Source organism: Pseudorca crassidens, chromosome 15 (assembly GCF_039906515.1).
Source record: "Pseudorca crassidens isolate mPseCra1 chromosome 15, mPseCra1.hap1, whole genome shotgun sequence".
NCBI classification, from domain to species: domain Eukaryota; kingdom Metazoa; phylum Chordata; class Mammalia; order Artiodactyla; family Delphinidae; genus Pseudorca; species Pseudorca crassidens.
In genome coordinates this window covers 55,918,754-55,936,214 of record NC_090310.1, presented here as the reverse complement: position 1 = coordinate 55,936,214, position 17,461 = coordinate 55,918,754, and the positions used below count along the sequence as shown (strand labels likewise).

Genomic DNA, 17,461 nt, shown 5'->3' with positions numbered 1-17,461 from the left:
CTCAACTCTCTGCAGATGGTAGATGGTGATGATAGTAATGAGGAGGAAGAGAAAGAGGAGAACTAATTCCCAGAGTTCACAGCTGCCTCTATATGGAACAATAACCATTTGCTGAAATAAAATAAAAATGCAGAACTTCAGGCATACTGAGTGAGAATGCCAAATCGTGCTTGAAGCCTTTTGCAAAATTTCCTGTTAGCTGATGTAGCTCAAACTTTGAGCTCGAATGAGAAGGAATTCATCCAATTATTTCCTGTCCACTGCATATCCCCATTCAGGGGTCCAGACCTTTAATAATCTGGCCTTCTCTAGGTTCAGTCAAGTAATGGATAAAATCTTTAGATGGTCATAGATGCTTTAATCAATGTTATTCCAACCATCTATAAATCTAACTAATCAAAATATCAAAGTATTGAAAGTTTAACTGAGATAAAGAAAAGATAGAGCCTTGACATTCATGAAGGATTCATCCTCCACCTTTGGAAATCCCCAATTTTATCACTAGCACTACAGCATATAATTTCTTCCATAAAATGCAATTTTTTTCCACAGGCTGTAGCTTTTGTGGAAGTATTGTGAATCACTTCTTGTTTCTCTATAAAACATATTCAATTTATTCATGCCATGGATCGGAATAAGCAAACATATCATTATAGTAATGTATCTGAACTTCTATTCTCTGGTTAAGAACTATCATTTTCTTAAAGGATCCTTAACTTCTCACCTACCTAATATTTTCATTCTTTCTTCATTTTCAACAACAGCACCAGCTTCCATCACCAAAGAGCCATTGGCTTTCTTTTAGGGGGATATACATTTTTAAACTAAGAGATATAGTCTTTCATGATTTCAATTTCTTTTCCTCTTTTCTCTCCATCCCAGTCCCCAATTTCTGCTGCTTTTTCATCCTTGTTATATGTGCAGTGTTGGCTGACACGACACTTGGATGTATGGAGAAAACATAGCTTCTTGACTTTTCTATCACTGATCAAAGCTTTATGAACCCCTGTCTCATTGGGAGGTAGAGAACAAACTTAAACTTAGCTATTAATAACATATAGTCTTTTTGAACTTAAGTATACTCCATTCAGCTTAAATCACCCACTTTCAGATAAATGAAATGTTTTGGTTTTCAGCCCCTTCTTACTCCTTCCAAATATAGTGGAGTTTCCGTGACTGCATGTTGGAGGAGCATAAAAGGAATTCTCCGAATCACATGCTGTTATGTGGATTCTGGATCCTTGCTGGCCGTGCTGCAGGATGGGTTGTTGAAAAATAATGCATTCCAACTAGTCTTTTGGAGTCTATGGTTCTGGCTATTTGTACTTGATTGTAAAGGTCTCACACAAAATGGCCTTTTTGACCCAACCCCAGGCTTCTGTCCATCCATCTGTGACCCCTAAGTGGGGCACATGCGAATTTATGGATCCCTACACCTCACTGCTTGTTGTGAGGTATCAAGGTGCTACATCAGACTCCTCTGTCTTGCAGCTTCCTCCACTGCTGGGCTCCTCTTAGAGGTCTAGGGCCTCCCCCAGTGAAACCTGGGCAAGTGTTTCATTGGTGCCCCCATGCCCCATGATCTTAGGCTTCTCTATTACTTAGGTGCTTCTATTGCATCCTCACCTCCACCACCTAGATTTAGACCCTGAAGGAGAAAGCAAAGACAAATGCATCTGGTCTTTAACTTGTTTCTTTCTTTCCCACAACCATGGGGACTGGAAGGGGTAGGCGCTCTTTCCTTCTTCCTGTGTGGAAGGGACTTCCCCTACATCATTGTCTCCTTCCTGAGGGTCATTAATCTTTCTGGTTCAGTCTCAATGATGGAAGGGCATCTTCTTTATGCTATGGAAGATATCCTGTGATTTGAGCTGGCCAGGTACAGTTGGGAGTCCAAGATGGCTAGAGACTTGGAGTCACAGAAGATGAAAATATTCTGGTTGAATAATTCCCAAATAGTATATGCATTATATGTGACACAATACTCTGGATTCCTCTAGGAGAAATTCTGTTCCCAGAATTAATCATTCTAAAAATAACAGCTAATATTATTGACTGCTTATGTTGTGCTAGGCATTTTTCTAAGATATATATTTGAACCACATATAATCCTATGATGTAAGTACTATTATCATCCCTATTTTATAGATGAAGGGGTAAGGGGTATAGTAAAATTCGCATGGTTAAGTATGATTTACTATTTGAACATGATTCTGACTGTGAATCCCAGGCTCTTTCAGTACACGTCTTTCTTCATCCTGCTGCTGGAGTTTGTTCTCCCTTTAAACACTCTGCATTCTATGTGTTTGTCAAATCAAACTATTTTCTGTTCCACTTATATTCTATCTCATTTCTCCTCTTCTATGTCTTTGCTCATTCTGTCCTCTTTGCCTAGAATATCGTCTTCCCACCATGCTCCATCTTCCAGAGCTCTGCCTAACTACTTCCCTACTCCAAAGTTTCTCTGATTCCCATGGCCAGAAAGAATCTGTCTTCTAAATTCTCTCCATTTTTGTGCTTACGGTATCTCAACCTCAACATGGAATTAATCATATATCATTTCAAAAGTCACTTTCAGATTCAGGCTTGCACTCCCATTTTTGTACAGCCAGCACAGAGACTGGCTGAGTGGGCGGAAGACCTTCTTCTGCACACACTGGACCATCCCTGCTGCAGAGTTCAGTCAAAGTATTGTGTCAGGAACCTGCCTAGGAGCTGGATCCAGAGCTGGTAACCTACAGTCAGCATTAAATGAGATTCTGAAGATGACCTCTTTCATCTCAGCCTGTGACTCATACGTGGAAATTCAGTTAACAAAGGGATGGAAAGACCTTGCATCTATATGAAATTCTGTTCCAAGAGCTGACCACCTGCTTCTTGGAGGCAAACCCCTGCCTACTTCCCTCTATTCGATAACTACTTATTCTTTTCAAGTTCCAATGAATCCCTCACCTCCCGCCAATTTGTTTTATCTGAAGAAAGTGCCAAACACATTTTTTTTTACACCAGCTTATCTCTCGGGAATATTGTCCTGTATTTGGAGCTCTTTAAGCATCTGTAAAGGAGTAAGTGGTTCAAGCAACCCAAGGAGGTGATGTGTAGCCTGGTTGGTGTACCTCAGGAGAGAGGCTGACCTGGTGACCAGAAGGCATTTGGTTCCTGGGAGGCATGAAGAAGGACCACTGCTCAGGATCAACCAGCTGGAACTTGTGTGATGATTGCACACTCTGGCCTTGGACTTGCTTTGCCTTTGAATATGAGAAAGCCCTTTTCCCCACCACTTACTTTTCCTAGGGCCAGGGTCCCCTCTTCATAATCTGCTTTCCCACATGGCTCCAGCATCACATATAAATAGTTCCATGTATGTTCAAGCCAAATGTGCTCAGACCTCTCCCTGAGGGGGCATTTCTCTCAATAGGAGAAAAGAAAGGCAGGAGCGCTAGAGTGACCCTGGTGTAATTCTGATTTCTCTGGAACCCTGGGGTCTAGATTATGAAGTCCCTTGGATGGATGCACTCTTTGCTTGCCAGAAGGAAGGAAGGTATCTTTTGTGCAGATTAAGATTCTCCCAGGAGGTCAGAAACCAGTTTAAATGGCCCTTTAAACATTCTTAGAGGAAGTCCCCTCCTTTGGACACAGGAGGGCAGTTACTGAATGCAGCTCACTAGACCAGAGTGAGACCTGGGGGCAATGTTGTGGCTCCAGCAAATGTTAGTGTTAGCTGTGCATCCTTAAGCAAGTCATTTCCTCATTTGAAATTCAGATCTTCTCACCTAAGAAAGGAGTGAGTTGAGTTACATGTCCTAAAAGGCCTTTTCCTGCTTTGGTGTCCTATTGAGGTGTAGTTGTGTGTGTGTGTGTGTGTGTGTGTGTGTGTGTTTTCCTGAGCCCAAGGGAGAGATAACAGTTAAATTGAGGAGATACGATTCAAAGCCAAAAATTTCCCCTAGAAATAGAACTACTTTAAGTCTTCTAACCACCTCATGTGTCACTTTTTCCTTCAGAAGTCTGCAATTGGTTTTTATCCATGAAGGGCCTGAAGCCATCTTTTGATTTCAACTTGAGAATCAACTTATTTTTGATGTTGGATGCTGAAAGAAAAATCTAATAGCTTCATCACAAAGCCATCCTTCTCTTATTCTGGCCAAGGAAATGGATCCATTTTGCCAAAGGAGATTAAATTTCCAATATATAATAGTATATATGAATGTTTATATATCTCAGTGCATTAAAAGTATCTTAAGCTTAGTATTAATTAGTCTTGAAAAGAAAAGTGTAAGCACAAGTGCAATTAATTTATTACGTTAACACCAGTTAGAGGAATGAACAGTCTCCATGCAAACAGCAGTTTTCATTAAACAAACAAGATGATTTTAAAATGAAAGGGTAACGTGAACATGGAGTAGCGGTTCTTTGATTTATTTGCATGCATGAGTACACTCCTGGGCTGGCAGCTTGAGGGACGTGACCAAGATGAGGCTCGTTGCTGGTGTGAGCTGCCACTGTTCTAAAAATGCCTTCAAGAACTTCCTTCTCTGTTGCAAGGTTGAATTGTTTAAATGGCTATCACTTCATTGATATCTAAATATACTAACATATAGAAGATTAGCAGGGAAAATGCTTCAACAGTGTGGTTAAGATTCCATATGTTAATAATTTCATTTGATAACAGCATAACACTTTAATTCACTGGAAAATCACAAATCTCACCAATAGTTACAAAAGTTGTTTCAGTTAAATTTAAATGAAGGGAGGATGGTATGTTTTAGTATAAAAAGGAAAAAGGGACTGAATTCTTTTGACAGACACAATTGGTAACAGTGTACTCTTAAAGAATCATCTTTAGGAGAAGAGTCAGGACAGGGGTAATAAATAAAAATGCAGTTATCATATTTGTGAAAATGCAGATAACCCCAAAATATTTACTTGCTTGGCTTTAGAATGCATTGTGTAATTTTGTCTAATCAGAATTTATAAACAATTTGGCTTAGCCTAATGTTAAAGTGAGTTTGCATTTTCTGAGGGTACAATGATTGGGCTGAAGGTGAACATGCTGGGTGGTGATGGAGGAAAATGTTGGTTGAAACATCACTGTTGGATTAAAAACACCAACAATTAATTAAACACACACACATACACACACAGACAAGCAAACAACTAAATAACCCCGTCACTATAGAAGAGCAGGAATTGCCCAAATGTGGGTCATTTGGGTCAATCCCAAACCATTTGTATAGACTCTGCTTCAAAATGAATCAGGAAGAAATGAAGACAACTACGCACAATTACCACAGGTGTGTGATTATACAAACAGACTTAGGCAGCCCTGGGATGTGCTGTTTAGCAACATGCAGGGAAGACTATCAACACTTCTATGACCACAGGGATACTGAAAGTTTGGAGTGGGGTGTGGGTAACTGAGACTCTGAAGTTGAATCTTTCTGATTATAACCCAGGACAAGGATTCCTTTTTTGCCCTGATGTAGATGGACTGCACTGAGAAGAGTTCAGGGATCACTGGTCCATAGACTAAGGATGAAAAAGTGGGAGTGTTTCTCCATAATAAGCCACAGTGGATGGGGTCCAAACAAATCATTCAATATCTCTTATCCATTCTCATCACTTGTATAGTTGAAAAGCACTTTTACAAACTATGACCTCAGTGGGCTTGCCCAACAGTCCTGTAAGGCAGGCAGAGAAAATATTTTCATCATCCTTGTTCCGTTGAACAAAACTGAGATGCAGAGACAGTAAACATCTAGGTCACATGAGTTAGGACTTGAACCCAGGTCTTTGGATTCCAAGTAGAGCTCGTCTTTGCAAGAAAGGGTGTGTTCTAGAAAAGTGGCCCAGGCCTTAGCAAAATAGCCACACAGATTATGTTCATTGCCAGTGGCAAACTCGACCCCTTTCTCTGTCCCCTTACTCACTGACACTAGAGCTGCTGACATCCTTCACATTAAGGTTTCAGGAACTGTATGTGTTCCTCATTTCAGGATTGTCTGTCTTCACCCAAAAGAATGATGAGTTTTCAAGCATCAGTGGAAAAGAAAATTTTTTGGTTCTTTCCTTTGAAATTACACCATTATAGATAACCAATGACCTGGTTATGAGAAAAATTCTTTTCTGGCAGCCAGAATCCTAGAGAATGTTCTAGGGAGGTCATAAGATCTGGGTGGGAAAGCTCAGTGTGATGGCGTGAATTGTCTTCCCATGAGGCTGTAAACCCCACCCTCTAATTCACCCTTTTATCTCCATTGTGCTGCATTCTGTAGGCTTTGACTTTCCTGCACTGGCCAGATATAAAATGAGGGAAGATGAAGAATGAGTCTAGATAACCATCTGTGGCCTCTGTTTGACCACCTAAATATCTGGATATAGCTTAATGACTCCAATGGCTTCTGCCATTTCATTTTGCTATTTAAATATTTTTGCACCGTAGGTAATCAGTAAATGTCAGCTCCTGTTGCCCTTATCTAATCTCGCTGGTGTGGTTGTGCACACAGTAGGTGTTGAGCAGCTATCAGTAAATGTCAGCTGCTGTGGTTTGTGTCTAGTTGCATCACATTTTATGGCTCCAGAAGCATCCAGCTCCTTGAGAGCAGTGAGGTGTGAACACAGTTGTCCTTTCCCCAAGCAGTCTGTGAACTTGGTTATTGGTGAATTGTGCTCTAAGTACTGGCTTTTGGGTTTTCAATTACGAAACACCAGTGGGTCACTTCAGCCTGATACAATCCACCTCTTCCGTGGCCAGCAGGCCGCTGGTTTTGAGGTCATGGTCAGCGCTGGACTTGCTCCCGCCATGGGAGGGCCGCCAGTGGAGCAGCAGCATCTTCTTGAAGTACTTCATGGTGTTGTTCTTGACGGCCACGAAGCAAACGGTGTTGATCATGCTGTTGCTCATGGCGATGCACTCGACGACATAAAAGGCTGTGAGGTAGTGCTTCTCCTTCACGAATACAGTGGGGAAGAAGTCGCGCACGATGGTGAAGCCGTAGAAAGGCGCCCAGCACAGCACGTAGGCCGTGAGGATGCACATGAGCACCAGCACCGTCTTCCGGCGGCACCGCAGCCGCTTCCGGATCTGTTCCGTCTGGAAACCAGGGACTGCCTTGAACCAGAGCTCCCGGGAGATCCTGGCGTAGCACAGGGTCATGGTGACCACCGGGCCCAGGAACTCGATGCCGAAGATGAAGAGGAAGTAGGATTTATAGTAGAGCTGCTGGTCCACTGGCCAGATCTGGCCGCAGAAGATCTTTTCCTGGCGTTTGACAATAAAGAGGACGGTTTCTGTTGTGAAGTAGGCTGATGGGATGGCGATGAGAATGGATACGATCCAGACCAAAGCGATCAGGAAGGAGGCTGTTTGATAATTCATCCGTGGTTTCAAGGGGTGAACGATAGCGAGATATCTGGTGGGGGAGGGAAGCTATCAGTAATAATGATGTGTGCTTGTAATCATTATTGGTTTTTAACTAACCCAAACACCCACAGTAGCAGACAAAATGGCACAATGACTCCCCACGTACCTAATTTTCCAGCATCAACGTGCTTCATCTTATTTTAGCAACATCATTTGGCATTTGGAGGAGAGGAGTGATTTAGTGTAAACAGCACAGGATTTGGGTCAAACAGACAGAATAAATCTTGGCTGGAGTGAATCACTCAGTCTCTCTGAGATTCATTTCCTCAGGTGCAACATGAAATAAAATGACACCTACCTTGCAGGGCTGCTGTGAATATTAAATATTATAATGTTTGTGAAATGCTTGGCATGTACTAGGTGTGGCATGTACATGTGGCCTATCATGATTATAAGCCCTATTGATACCACCTTGGCTTTCCAGCTTGCCATTCTGCCTAAGAACATAATTCTTTCAAAACCCTTCAATCCAAACATCTTCTAGTGTAGAGGTGAAAGAAGAGCTGTGGACTAGGAATTTTTCTCTCCTCCCCTCAGGTGTCATCCTGCATTACAGAGCAGGAGTGGACTAAGGGTAGAATCTGAGGAATCTAGTGAGGTGTAAATGACTTGCCCAAGCTCACTTGGTGCAGGGAACAGAATCCAGGCTCCTCATACAAAACTTTTACACCCAACTCCCTGGGCTGTCTCAAGCTCAGATGAGAAGGTGTGTAAAGTTGCCTTGACACCATAAAGCAGCACACAGCATAAAACTTTTATCCTGCTCTTTCCAATGAGCAACGCTGCCTGGGAAAGAGGTTGGAGCCCTTTGTGGGAAATGAGCTCATTTGTGTAGGTTGAATACCTTCTTTCCAGAAAAACCTAACAACACCTATTTAGGTAATTTAGTGCCCTGGAATCATTCCTGTGCATTTTATGGAGTGAGAGGGAGAAGTGGTGGAGGAAGGTGGAGGAAGAGGTGGTGGAGGAAGGTGGAGGAAGAAAAGAGGCATGAAGGGTAGGGAAGAAACAATACAACCTTGGAAATGAATATGTACCCCTTACCTGGAGCTTGAGTCAGGTTATGACCAAGAGCAGGAAGCCACCCATAGAAATTCTATCCAATTTACCCTTCTATTGTAACAAGACCCTTTGGTCACCTTTCCAAGTTTCTGACTTGACCAAGAAGGCCTTCTGCCATGTTATTTCTGTCTGTCCCTGACAATATGTCTGTCATAAGATTGTTTTATTGGCTCTTGCCTTCCCCTTGCCCACTGGCAGCTCTGACTCTATAGACTTCAATTAGGAGATCTCATAGCAGCCTGGCTCTCCCCAGCTTGCAGCTTTCTGAAGACATGAGATAAAGTTGCATCCCATCCCAACCAGTGGCTACACCCTAGCTGTATATATTAATAAGCAGTGCTTACTGGAGTTCTTCACCCATCCATGGGACCCAGCTTTTCCAAGTTAACCTGCATGACTTGCCTGGGTAGCGCAAGGCTCACAGGGCTGGAGATTGGGACAAATGGGCTAGCCAATCTTTCACTGGGGCAGGGACATCTCACAATCACTGTCTCTCTGTGATACTGAGTGTATCAGCTTCCTGTTGCTGCTGTAACAAATTACCACAAACTCAGTGGCTTAAACAACACAAATTAATTATCTTACAGTTTTGGAGGTCAGAAGTCTGACATGTGTCTCACTGGGCTAAAATCAAGTTGTTGGTAGGACTGTGTTCCTTTCTGGAGGCTCTGAGGGGAAAATCTCATTTGTTTCTTGTCTAGGGCTGCCTGCATTCCTTGGTTTAGGGCCCCCTTTCATGTTCAAAGCCACCAGTAACCAGTCAAGCCCTTCCCACAACACATCACTGACACTGACTTTTCTGCCTCCTTCTTGCACATCTAAGGACCACTGGGCCCACCTGGATAATCCAGTCTCATGTCCTTATTTTATGATCAGCTAATTAGCAACCTTAATTCCATCTGCTATCTTAATTCCCCTTAGGCATAACGTATTCTGGGGATTAGGATGTGGATATCTTGGGGGTGTCATTATTCTGCCTATCATACTGAGTCCAAAGTCCTTAGATAATGCAGAACTAATTCAAGACTTAATAACTCTCTCAGTCTGGTTCTTGCATGAAAAGTATCTCAGTAACCAATGTCAAAGAGAACTTCCACAGCCCTGCTTAATCTGTTGTCAACTCCTAAATTCTAATTCCTTATCCTATAGGATGCTCCAAAATTCAGAGTTGTCATCAGCTAAATAATAAAATAAAGAACATTGGCCTAGGCATTATTCAGAAGCCCTGGATTTCAGCTGTGCACCTAAATTCTTGAATAAATTACTTATGCTCCTGGGACTTAGTTTCTTCATCTGTGAAAGGGAGATAAAAATAACTTTACAGACAATCTTGTAGGCTTTTTGAAAGATTCTATTTGAGAAGGTAAATGTACATAAAGCATGGTGGAAGCTATAATACTTTGTTTAAACCCATCTTTTCGCATGACTCATTCATTGGCAAGAGGGATATCTGCAAAGTCTTTGTTGCCATCTATCTGCTTGGATATGTGTTTCTTGAGGTCAACACTCTTTTTCTGGGTTCTCTATGACTTCAAATATCATCCCTTCTAGGCCCTCTGCACATGAACCTTGCTCTTCTGCTGCTACCTGTGTCAGGGTTTGCAGGTTTATCTAATTCTGAGTAAGCTGTGGTCCCCATGCCTACAGATACAAGCCCATTATTTAATTAGTGTCATCTCAGCAAAAGTGAGAGTTTGGACATCATTCATCTTTCTTATCATTTTGCCTTATTTTTCAGTTGGTTTGAAACTGAGTGAGAAAGAGGGCTGCTATTTATTTATTAGGGTCCTGGATTGTAAGGGCTGAAATTCCATGTGCTGCTTTGACATCTACAGGGCCCCAAAAGCCTAGCTGTGAGTTCCTCTGTTTTCACCAGATATATCCCTCCACCCAGTGAGAAATGCTCTTGTCCTGCTAGTTCCTCTATCAGTGGGAATAGCTGCACCCCCAATCCTCAACCTAATGGGTTTCACCTCCCTGCCAGTTGGCAAAATCATCCAAACAAGTCAATCACATCCTCCCATGGGAGCCAAGGGTCACCTCAGCCTCTTGTCACTATAGACCCTGCTGCTCACATCCCCTGCTGGTTCATTCTATTCCCAAGCACAGCTCCCACGTGACCCTGCCTGGTGTGCAGTGTCCTCCTCCCCTGGGCTGGCAGTATATGAGACCAGCCAAGTGCTTTCACCCTCATTGTTCTAGTTTGAGGTGTTGTGGGTTCAGTTATCTACTACTATTGGTGCTGGAGAGTCCTGCATTCATCAACGGGGTGAATAGGAGGTGGTCAGAATAGCACACTTGAATTGCAATGCCTTCCTCATGAAGCGTTCCCAGACTGCATCACTAACATAATCATCTGTCTTTCTCTGAGTTACTCTTCACTTATCACTAGATTATTCTAGTTTTTGTGTGGAAGAAAAGCTCCCTGAGGTCAAAGACTGTGTCTTCTACTACTTTATGTTTCCATACGTATAGGTTGGGCACAAAGTAGAACCCAGCAACCTGTAGATCTACCAGGTTGTAGCAGATGCTGTTGGTGCCCCTCTATTATCCCTTTGCTTTTATCACTTCACTGTATGCCTGTCCACTGCCACCTGCTAAAACCTGCATTTCTTTGTTGGAAGGCCTTCTCTGGCTTCCAGATTCCTCTTGGTAACTTGCACAGAATTTCCAGAGTGGCCCTCACAAATGACTTATGAGGGTTGGTGTATAAATATCCTAGTTCCCTCCCACCCTCTCACTCCTGGGAGAACTCTGAGGTGTGATCTACACCAGCTCCAAGAGTTCTGTGGCAGGAATAAGCATCAGCTGTGCACAGTGGAAACTTGTTCAATAACACAGCTTGTATTGACTGCCTTCCCTTGACTGCCTCATTTCCTATCTCCCTATAGGTGCTCACTGAGGGCTACCTGCACATGAATCCTTGTCTCAGGGTCTATTTTAGGGGTAAACCACACTAAGGCACAGGTTTGAGGCTCTGCACTAAGCACTATGGAAACATGAAGATAGGAGTGGTTATTATGCTTAAAACACAATGTCCTTTGGAAAAGATCGTCTGTGTCCCCAGACACAGCATGAGATTAAAAGACAGATTGGCATCAGATTACAAAGACTCTGGGGTGCTAGACTCAGGATTTGGCATGTATTCTATAGGCATCGAAACTTTTGGAGGTTTTGTAAGGAATGAGATATATTAGAAAGACTCTTCAGTGGTGATATTCTGATGCTTAATATGGATGAGTATAGATTCCAAGGGACAGTCAGGGGCTCCTGAAGGGGTGAAGAGACAAGTTAGAGGAGCATTATGATGGTCCAGCCATGACTTGCCAAGAGATGAAGCTGGAGGGACTATTGCCAGGACCTGGGGTAGGGCTGCACCTGGTGTAGGGGTGTGTGGGTGGCAGTAGAACAGGGAGAAAGGAAAAGAATGATGGTAGTATCTCCTGCTTGGGTGACTGGGAGATGGTGGAATGGCTGACAGAGCTGGAAGCTGACTGAGGCAGAGCTGGTTTGGGGTGGAAAATGAACCACTCTGTATTGTAACAGAATGGTTGCTTCCTGAGAATCTCCCATGTTACAAAAGAAAGAAGAAACGAGAAAGAAAGAAAGAAAGAAAAGAAAGAAAGAAAGAAAGAAAGAAAAAAGAAAGGAAGGAAGGAAGAAGGAAAGAAAGAAAGAAAGATAGAAAGAAAGAAAGAAAGAAAGAGAAAGAAAGAAAAACCCCACAACTACATTAGGAAGACAAAGGTTTCAATGGAACAAAGGTGATGAGAACAGTGGTAACTCACTTGAGTAAACATCAGAATCATTCAGGGTTGGGTAAAATGCAGATGCCTAGGTCCTAGCTCAGGGGATTCCCATTCAGTAGGGGCCCAGGAATCTGACTTTGTACCATTGTACCAAACATACTTTGTATCATTTCCCCTGGGGAATTTTGTGCATTTGGTTAATAGGTAAGTTTCATAAACACTGGGTTCAGAGCTTACGAGCCTCAAAGTTGTGATAACAAAATTGTTTTTTCTTGCAGGAATTAAGTTATAAATAGGAAGATGCCTCTTATACCTGTATGTGTATTATATTATCATAAATGAAAAATAATCACCGGGTTGATTAAAAAGGACCACAGACCTAAATAGCACTGAGAATAAGGGAAAAACTGGAGTTGAAAGGAGATAAAAGGGAAAAAGATGATTAAAAACACATCATCAAAATGAGCATAACTCACAATGGTGGACCAAGAAGATGTGACACAAATTGCCCCCCTCAAGCAGAGCCACTGGTAGTCCAGTGCTGGCCTACAGCTATTTACATAAATAAAACATGTATCAGATTTGTCTGAAGCTGCTATTAGAAATTTTACTTTATAAATTTACAATAGATCAAGGACTTACAGAACATCTCATGCAAATATATGCAAATAAGCACATGGATGTATGCAAAAAAGAAAGGCAAGAATGTCCTTCCCTCTTTTTTGCAACTGAACCCTGTAATCTTATTTTAAAATCAGCTCTGCCACAAAGTCACCAAAAACAAGAGTACATACTGTATGATTCCATTTTTACGAAGTTAAAAAATAGGCAAAACTAAACTATGACGCTAGAAATCAGATCAGTGGTTGCCTGGGATGGGAGGAATGACTGGTAAGGGGCACAAGGAAACTTTCTAGGGATGGAAATGTTCTATATCTTTGGGTAGTGGTTACAGGAAAAACTTCGCACATGCTATCTTGACTTGAAGCTGCCTTGGCTAACCTAGTTAATGTGGCTTCTAAGTAGTAACCTGCCTAAAATGCTGCTTTTGCTTTTGTGTTTGGTGAGGTTCATGGTTATATGACGTGCCTGTGTCTGAAGCAGATGTGGTGTATGGGGGCATGGCCCAGAGCTGGGAGGCTCAGGAGCCTCACTCTTGTCCACATTTGGGAGAACATGAGCCACAACTGGAGAAACCAAGTCTCCTTTTGCCTCGATAGATGGGCACGCATTTGAATCTGGAGTAATGCCAACGTTTAGAGCTGAAGTGAGGAAAGAGGCAACCTGGGCCACCTCCCTGTTTACCCCTACCCAACATCCTCACCTGTCGATAGCGATGGCCAGCAGGGCATTGGTGGAGACATAGAGTGAGACGGTACGCAGGTAGTTGACAGAGGCACAGAGCACATGGCCGTGCTTCCAGGAGAGCTGGCGTACCACATAGTAGTCCATCTCGAAGGGGCAGCAGACAATGGCCACCAGGAAGTCGGAGATGGCCAGGTTAGCAATGAGCAGGTTGGTGAGGTTGCGCAGCTTCTTATAGCGGGCAAGGGCAGTGATAAAGACAAAATTGCCAATGCCACAAATCAGCATGATGCCCACAAGTGCCACCCCGATAATGATCTTGGCTGCAAAGAAGGTGTGAGTCTTGGTCATATCCTCATCCTCATCTAGAGGGAGGTCGTAATCACCATAACTGAAGTTGAAGGGGAGGGAGGAGGCATGGTCTTGGGGTATACTGAAGTTAGCTGCAAAACTAGTGTTTCCATTCTGGGCTGCCATGGTGAAGCTTGCCAGTGAGTGGTATGCAGGAGTCTCCGCGGTCTGAGTACTCTGAGCTGGGGGTCCAGACCCTCTGCTTTCATGAGGTCAGAGATCTTAGCACCCTGCCCACATCTGTGGGGAGTCAAGACGCCATCATGGATCCTGGAAGGAGACACAACCAGTTGATAAAATATAGGAGAACACCTGGTAGCATCCTCCCAGAGTTCTCCCAGGTATAGGCCAACCAGACACAGTGTCTAACCCACAGACAGAACTACCCGCGGCACAGAGGGGAGGACACATGAGTTCCGGAAATTGGGAAACCCTCTATTGGCTGTTTGGCTATCGAGAGGGACTGGGCATGGGATGGATTGGACTCCCCAGAGACACCCAAGAAGAATGTGTATCTTTGCCCTTTGTCCAGGGACCAGGACCAGTTTGACTGCCCAGTCCCCCTCCCGCCAGCAGCCCCCACAGGGGTCTTCTGTAAGTTCTTCCCAGCTGCTCAGGCAGCTGACCCAGGACTCTATGGCAGTCACAACATTGTGCCAGCTGTTGGCCAGGGACAATGAAGCCAGAGGATGGTGATACAGCAGGGTCCTTCCCCCAAAGCAGGGACTGCTCCCTCTGTCCTGGCCAGTCCACAGACTTGGAAGTCACAATTTTCACACGGACAGGCTGAGTCAACTTGGGCCAGTGATTTATGCTCTCTGAATCCCAGTTTTCCTGTAAACCAAATTCCTGTTGCCTAGCCCAGGGCCTGGCACAGAGTAGGGGCTGGATAGGAATCTGCTGAAGGAATGAATGAGGATCCTGATCAGGACTCTGCAGGTGGAGGGGCCTGTGGGTGAGAGGTAATTCTGCTGCGCTACTGGGCCGCTCTAGAAAGAAGTCCTCTGTCTGCTCCCCTTCCCTGTCTCCACTCTTTTGAGCTGTCCCTTCACCAGGCCCCCAGCTCCCCTTCCAGAATCAGCCTTGATTGGGAGGTACCACATCTTGTCACCAAAGTCTGTGTCCTCTGAAAGTGGTGGCTGCTCCAAGACCTCGCTTAACTGAAAACAGCCACCCAAGGGGCATGGGGGAAGTGTCAGTGAGGACCCAGGAGGGCCTGAGGGCTGACCTGTCTCTTATGGCCTAAGTCCTCTACATTCTTGGTGCCTCCAGATGCCCGCGGGGGAGGAAATAAAGTCTCTGAAGTACTGAGCCCTCAGGAGATGGGGCACTATTGGGTTCGCTGTGTCTGACCGACTGGAAAAAGAACCCAGATCCAGCACCTGCGGAATGGGGTTCCCGGCCATCCAGCCATGAACCACCTTCCCCCACCTCTTAGCACACCTGGAAAGGACTCCAAGTGTGGGGGCTGTGGGATGCTGGAAGCAAGAAGTGGACCAAACTGGACAGTAGGTTTGGCCCAGCCCTCTGAGAAGAGAGGGAGAACGAAGGACAGGAACTGCTCCCGGAAGGGACAGCAGTCGCAGGGTGGCGGGGACACTCCAACCTGCGGCGCGCCTGCCTACTATATACCCGAGGGGAGGCTCAAAACCGCAGCTGGGGGCGTCCTCTTTTTGGGTCGCCTCTCCGTCTCACGCGACACCCCAACCCCCACAGACACTGCACAGCCTGAGACGGAGAAGCGGGAGTTGCGCCCTCTCGGCTTCTACGTTCGGCTGCTCTTAGGTCCCGGGACCCGCGAGGAGACAGCGGGCGCCCGGGCTAGAGCAGGTCCCCTCCCCGTTACCGCTGGATGCACTCGCTGCCCTTGACCAGCCCGCTGCAAGATCCCCGTCCTTCCTCTCCCTTATTAACCACCCGGCACGGCCGCGCGGCTCCCGGAGGCGCTGCCCCAGCAGGGGCGGAAATCGTCGGAAATTTAAGCTCGAGAAGCAAAGCCTGTGGGATCTCCGGGCGGGAAGAAAACTGGGGGTGGAGGGAGGAGACGGTGAACGGGAATTTTCCCAGAGAAAATTCCTCCCCTTTCCTGCTCACCTTCCCGAGGGTGTCCCCCGTCCACGCCCTCCCCTGCAGTTTGGCGCCCGCCCACCCACTGGCTCCCTCGGTCTGCGGCCTCACTGCCCAGTCCCAGCCTACGGTCCCCGGCCTGGTCATCTGAGGGCATCCACACCTCTAGTGCGAGCCAGCCAGGGCGCATCCCTAGGGCGGCAGCAAGCAAAGCGTCCCGAAGACCCCAGAGAAAGAAGTGGGCATCGGACCCCTCAGCCCGGGCGACGCCCCCCACCCGGCCACTGGAACCCCGGGACTGCGCGGAGCTCTGCACCTACGGGCTTCCGCGCTTCCCTGTCCACCTGGCGGTCTCGGGGACCCGCACTTGCACTGCGCAGGAGGTGTTCCTCTTTCTTCCTGGCTCAGCGCGCTTCCCAGGCGAGTCGCGGTCTCCGGGTTTCCGCTAGAGTTGGCGCTCCGCCCGCGAAGCTCTTCCCGGCTTCTGGGGCGCGGCCGAGTGCTCCCGCCCCGCGCTCGGCTCCGCCCCGGGGTCCCCGCCTGTCTCTGCGCGGAGGCGAAGGGTGGGCACTCGGCTCCTGCAACTGGTGCTCCCCGGGCGCCGGACGCATGGAGCTCTAGCCTCCTTGGCGCGGGTGGGTCCCTCTAGAGAGTTTCTGAGCCCTCCGTACCCCCGTGTGAATGGAACGTAGTAGCCTTTTATTTTTTTTAAACATCTTTATTGGAGTATAATTGCTTTATAATGGTGTGTTAGTTTCTGCTTTATAACAAAGTGAATCAGCTATACATATACATACATGCCCATATCCCCTCCCTCTTGCGTCTCCCTCCCATCCTCCCTACCCCACCCTGTAGGTGGTCACAAAGCACCGAGCTGACCTCCCCGTGCTATGCAGCTGCTTCCCACTAGCTAGCTAATTTACATTTGGCCTTTTAGATAATGCGATTCCGAAGAACCCGGGAGGCCCTCTGCACCCCTAGGTGGCGCCCCAAGGGGGTCGCCAGTGAAGGAGCCGAGGATCCGAGGATCCTGTCTTCCAGGGAGTCCAGTGACAGCGTCCGCTCCTGCTACACAGTGACTCCTTCTGGAGGAGCCCAGGGTGCATTCCATCGTTCAGGGAGCTGGTGCTGGGGATACTCCGGCGAGTGCAGAATGGGACTTTAGGATTGTGGGGGAGGAGACCCCCGGGAGGAAGCTGGGGACCGGGGGCAGCTTACCCTGCTCAAAGCTCCGATCCCGAAGTCCTCACTAAAACCTGAGATGTCCACAACTGCCAAAGTCCTTGGTCATTCAAAGACCATCCCAGCTGGGCCTCCTCCTGTCTTTAGGGGGACGCCCGAGCCCTCCACTTTGTTTACAACAGGCTCTGATTTTAGGCAATTTCTATTGCCTCTCTGGTCCTTGGTTTCCTTACACATTGAGCAAGGGGATTAAACTCTCAGGACCTGCGAATTCTGATGACTGGTAGCTGCAAAGCACAGAGGGAAGCTCTGGCTTTACAGA

The 17,461-nt window shown here is 46.0% G+C and overlaps 1 protein-coding gene across 1 annotated transcript; it reads right to left on the bottom strand.

The window, feature by feature from the left end:
• Nucleotides 1-4,286: 4,286 nt before the first annotated feature.
• On the bottom strand, nt 4,287-16,415 carry PROKR2 (prokineticin receptor 2). The gene is made up of 3 exons (XM_067707542.1): nt 16,278-16,415; nt 13,559-14,160; nt 4,287-7,412 (listed from the first exon to the last, which is right to left on the bottom strand). Exons 2-3 carry the CDS (start codon nt 14,014-14,016, stop codon nt 6,716-6,718), a joined length of 1,155 nt encoding a protein of 384 aa, XP_067563643.1. The 5' UTR covers nt 14,017-14,160; nt 16,278-16,415; the 3' UTR covers nt 4,287-6,715.
• Nucleotides 16,416-17,461: the final 1,046 nt, after the last annotated feature.

Coding starts and splice junctions, on each gene's coding strand:
- PROKR2 (XM_067707542.1), bottom strand. CDS start 14,016: ATGGCAGCCCAGAATGGAAACACTAGTTTTGCAGCTAACTTCAGTATA. Junction 7,413..13,558: donor CTGGCCATCGCTATCGACAG/GTGAGGATGTTG, acceptor CTCCCCCACCAG/ATATCTCGCTATCGTTCACC.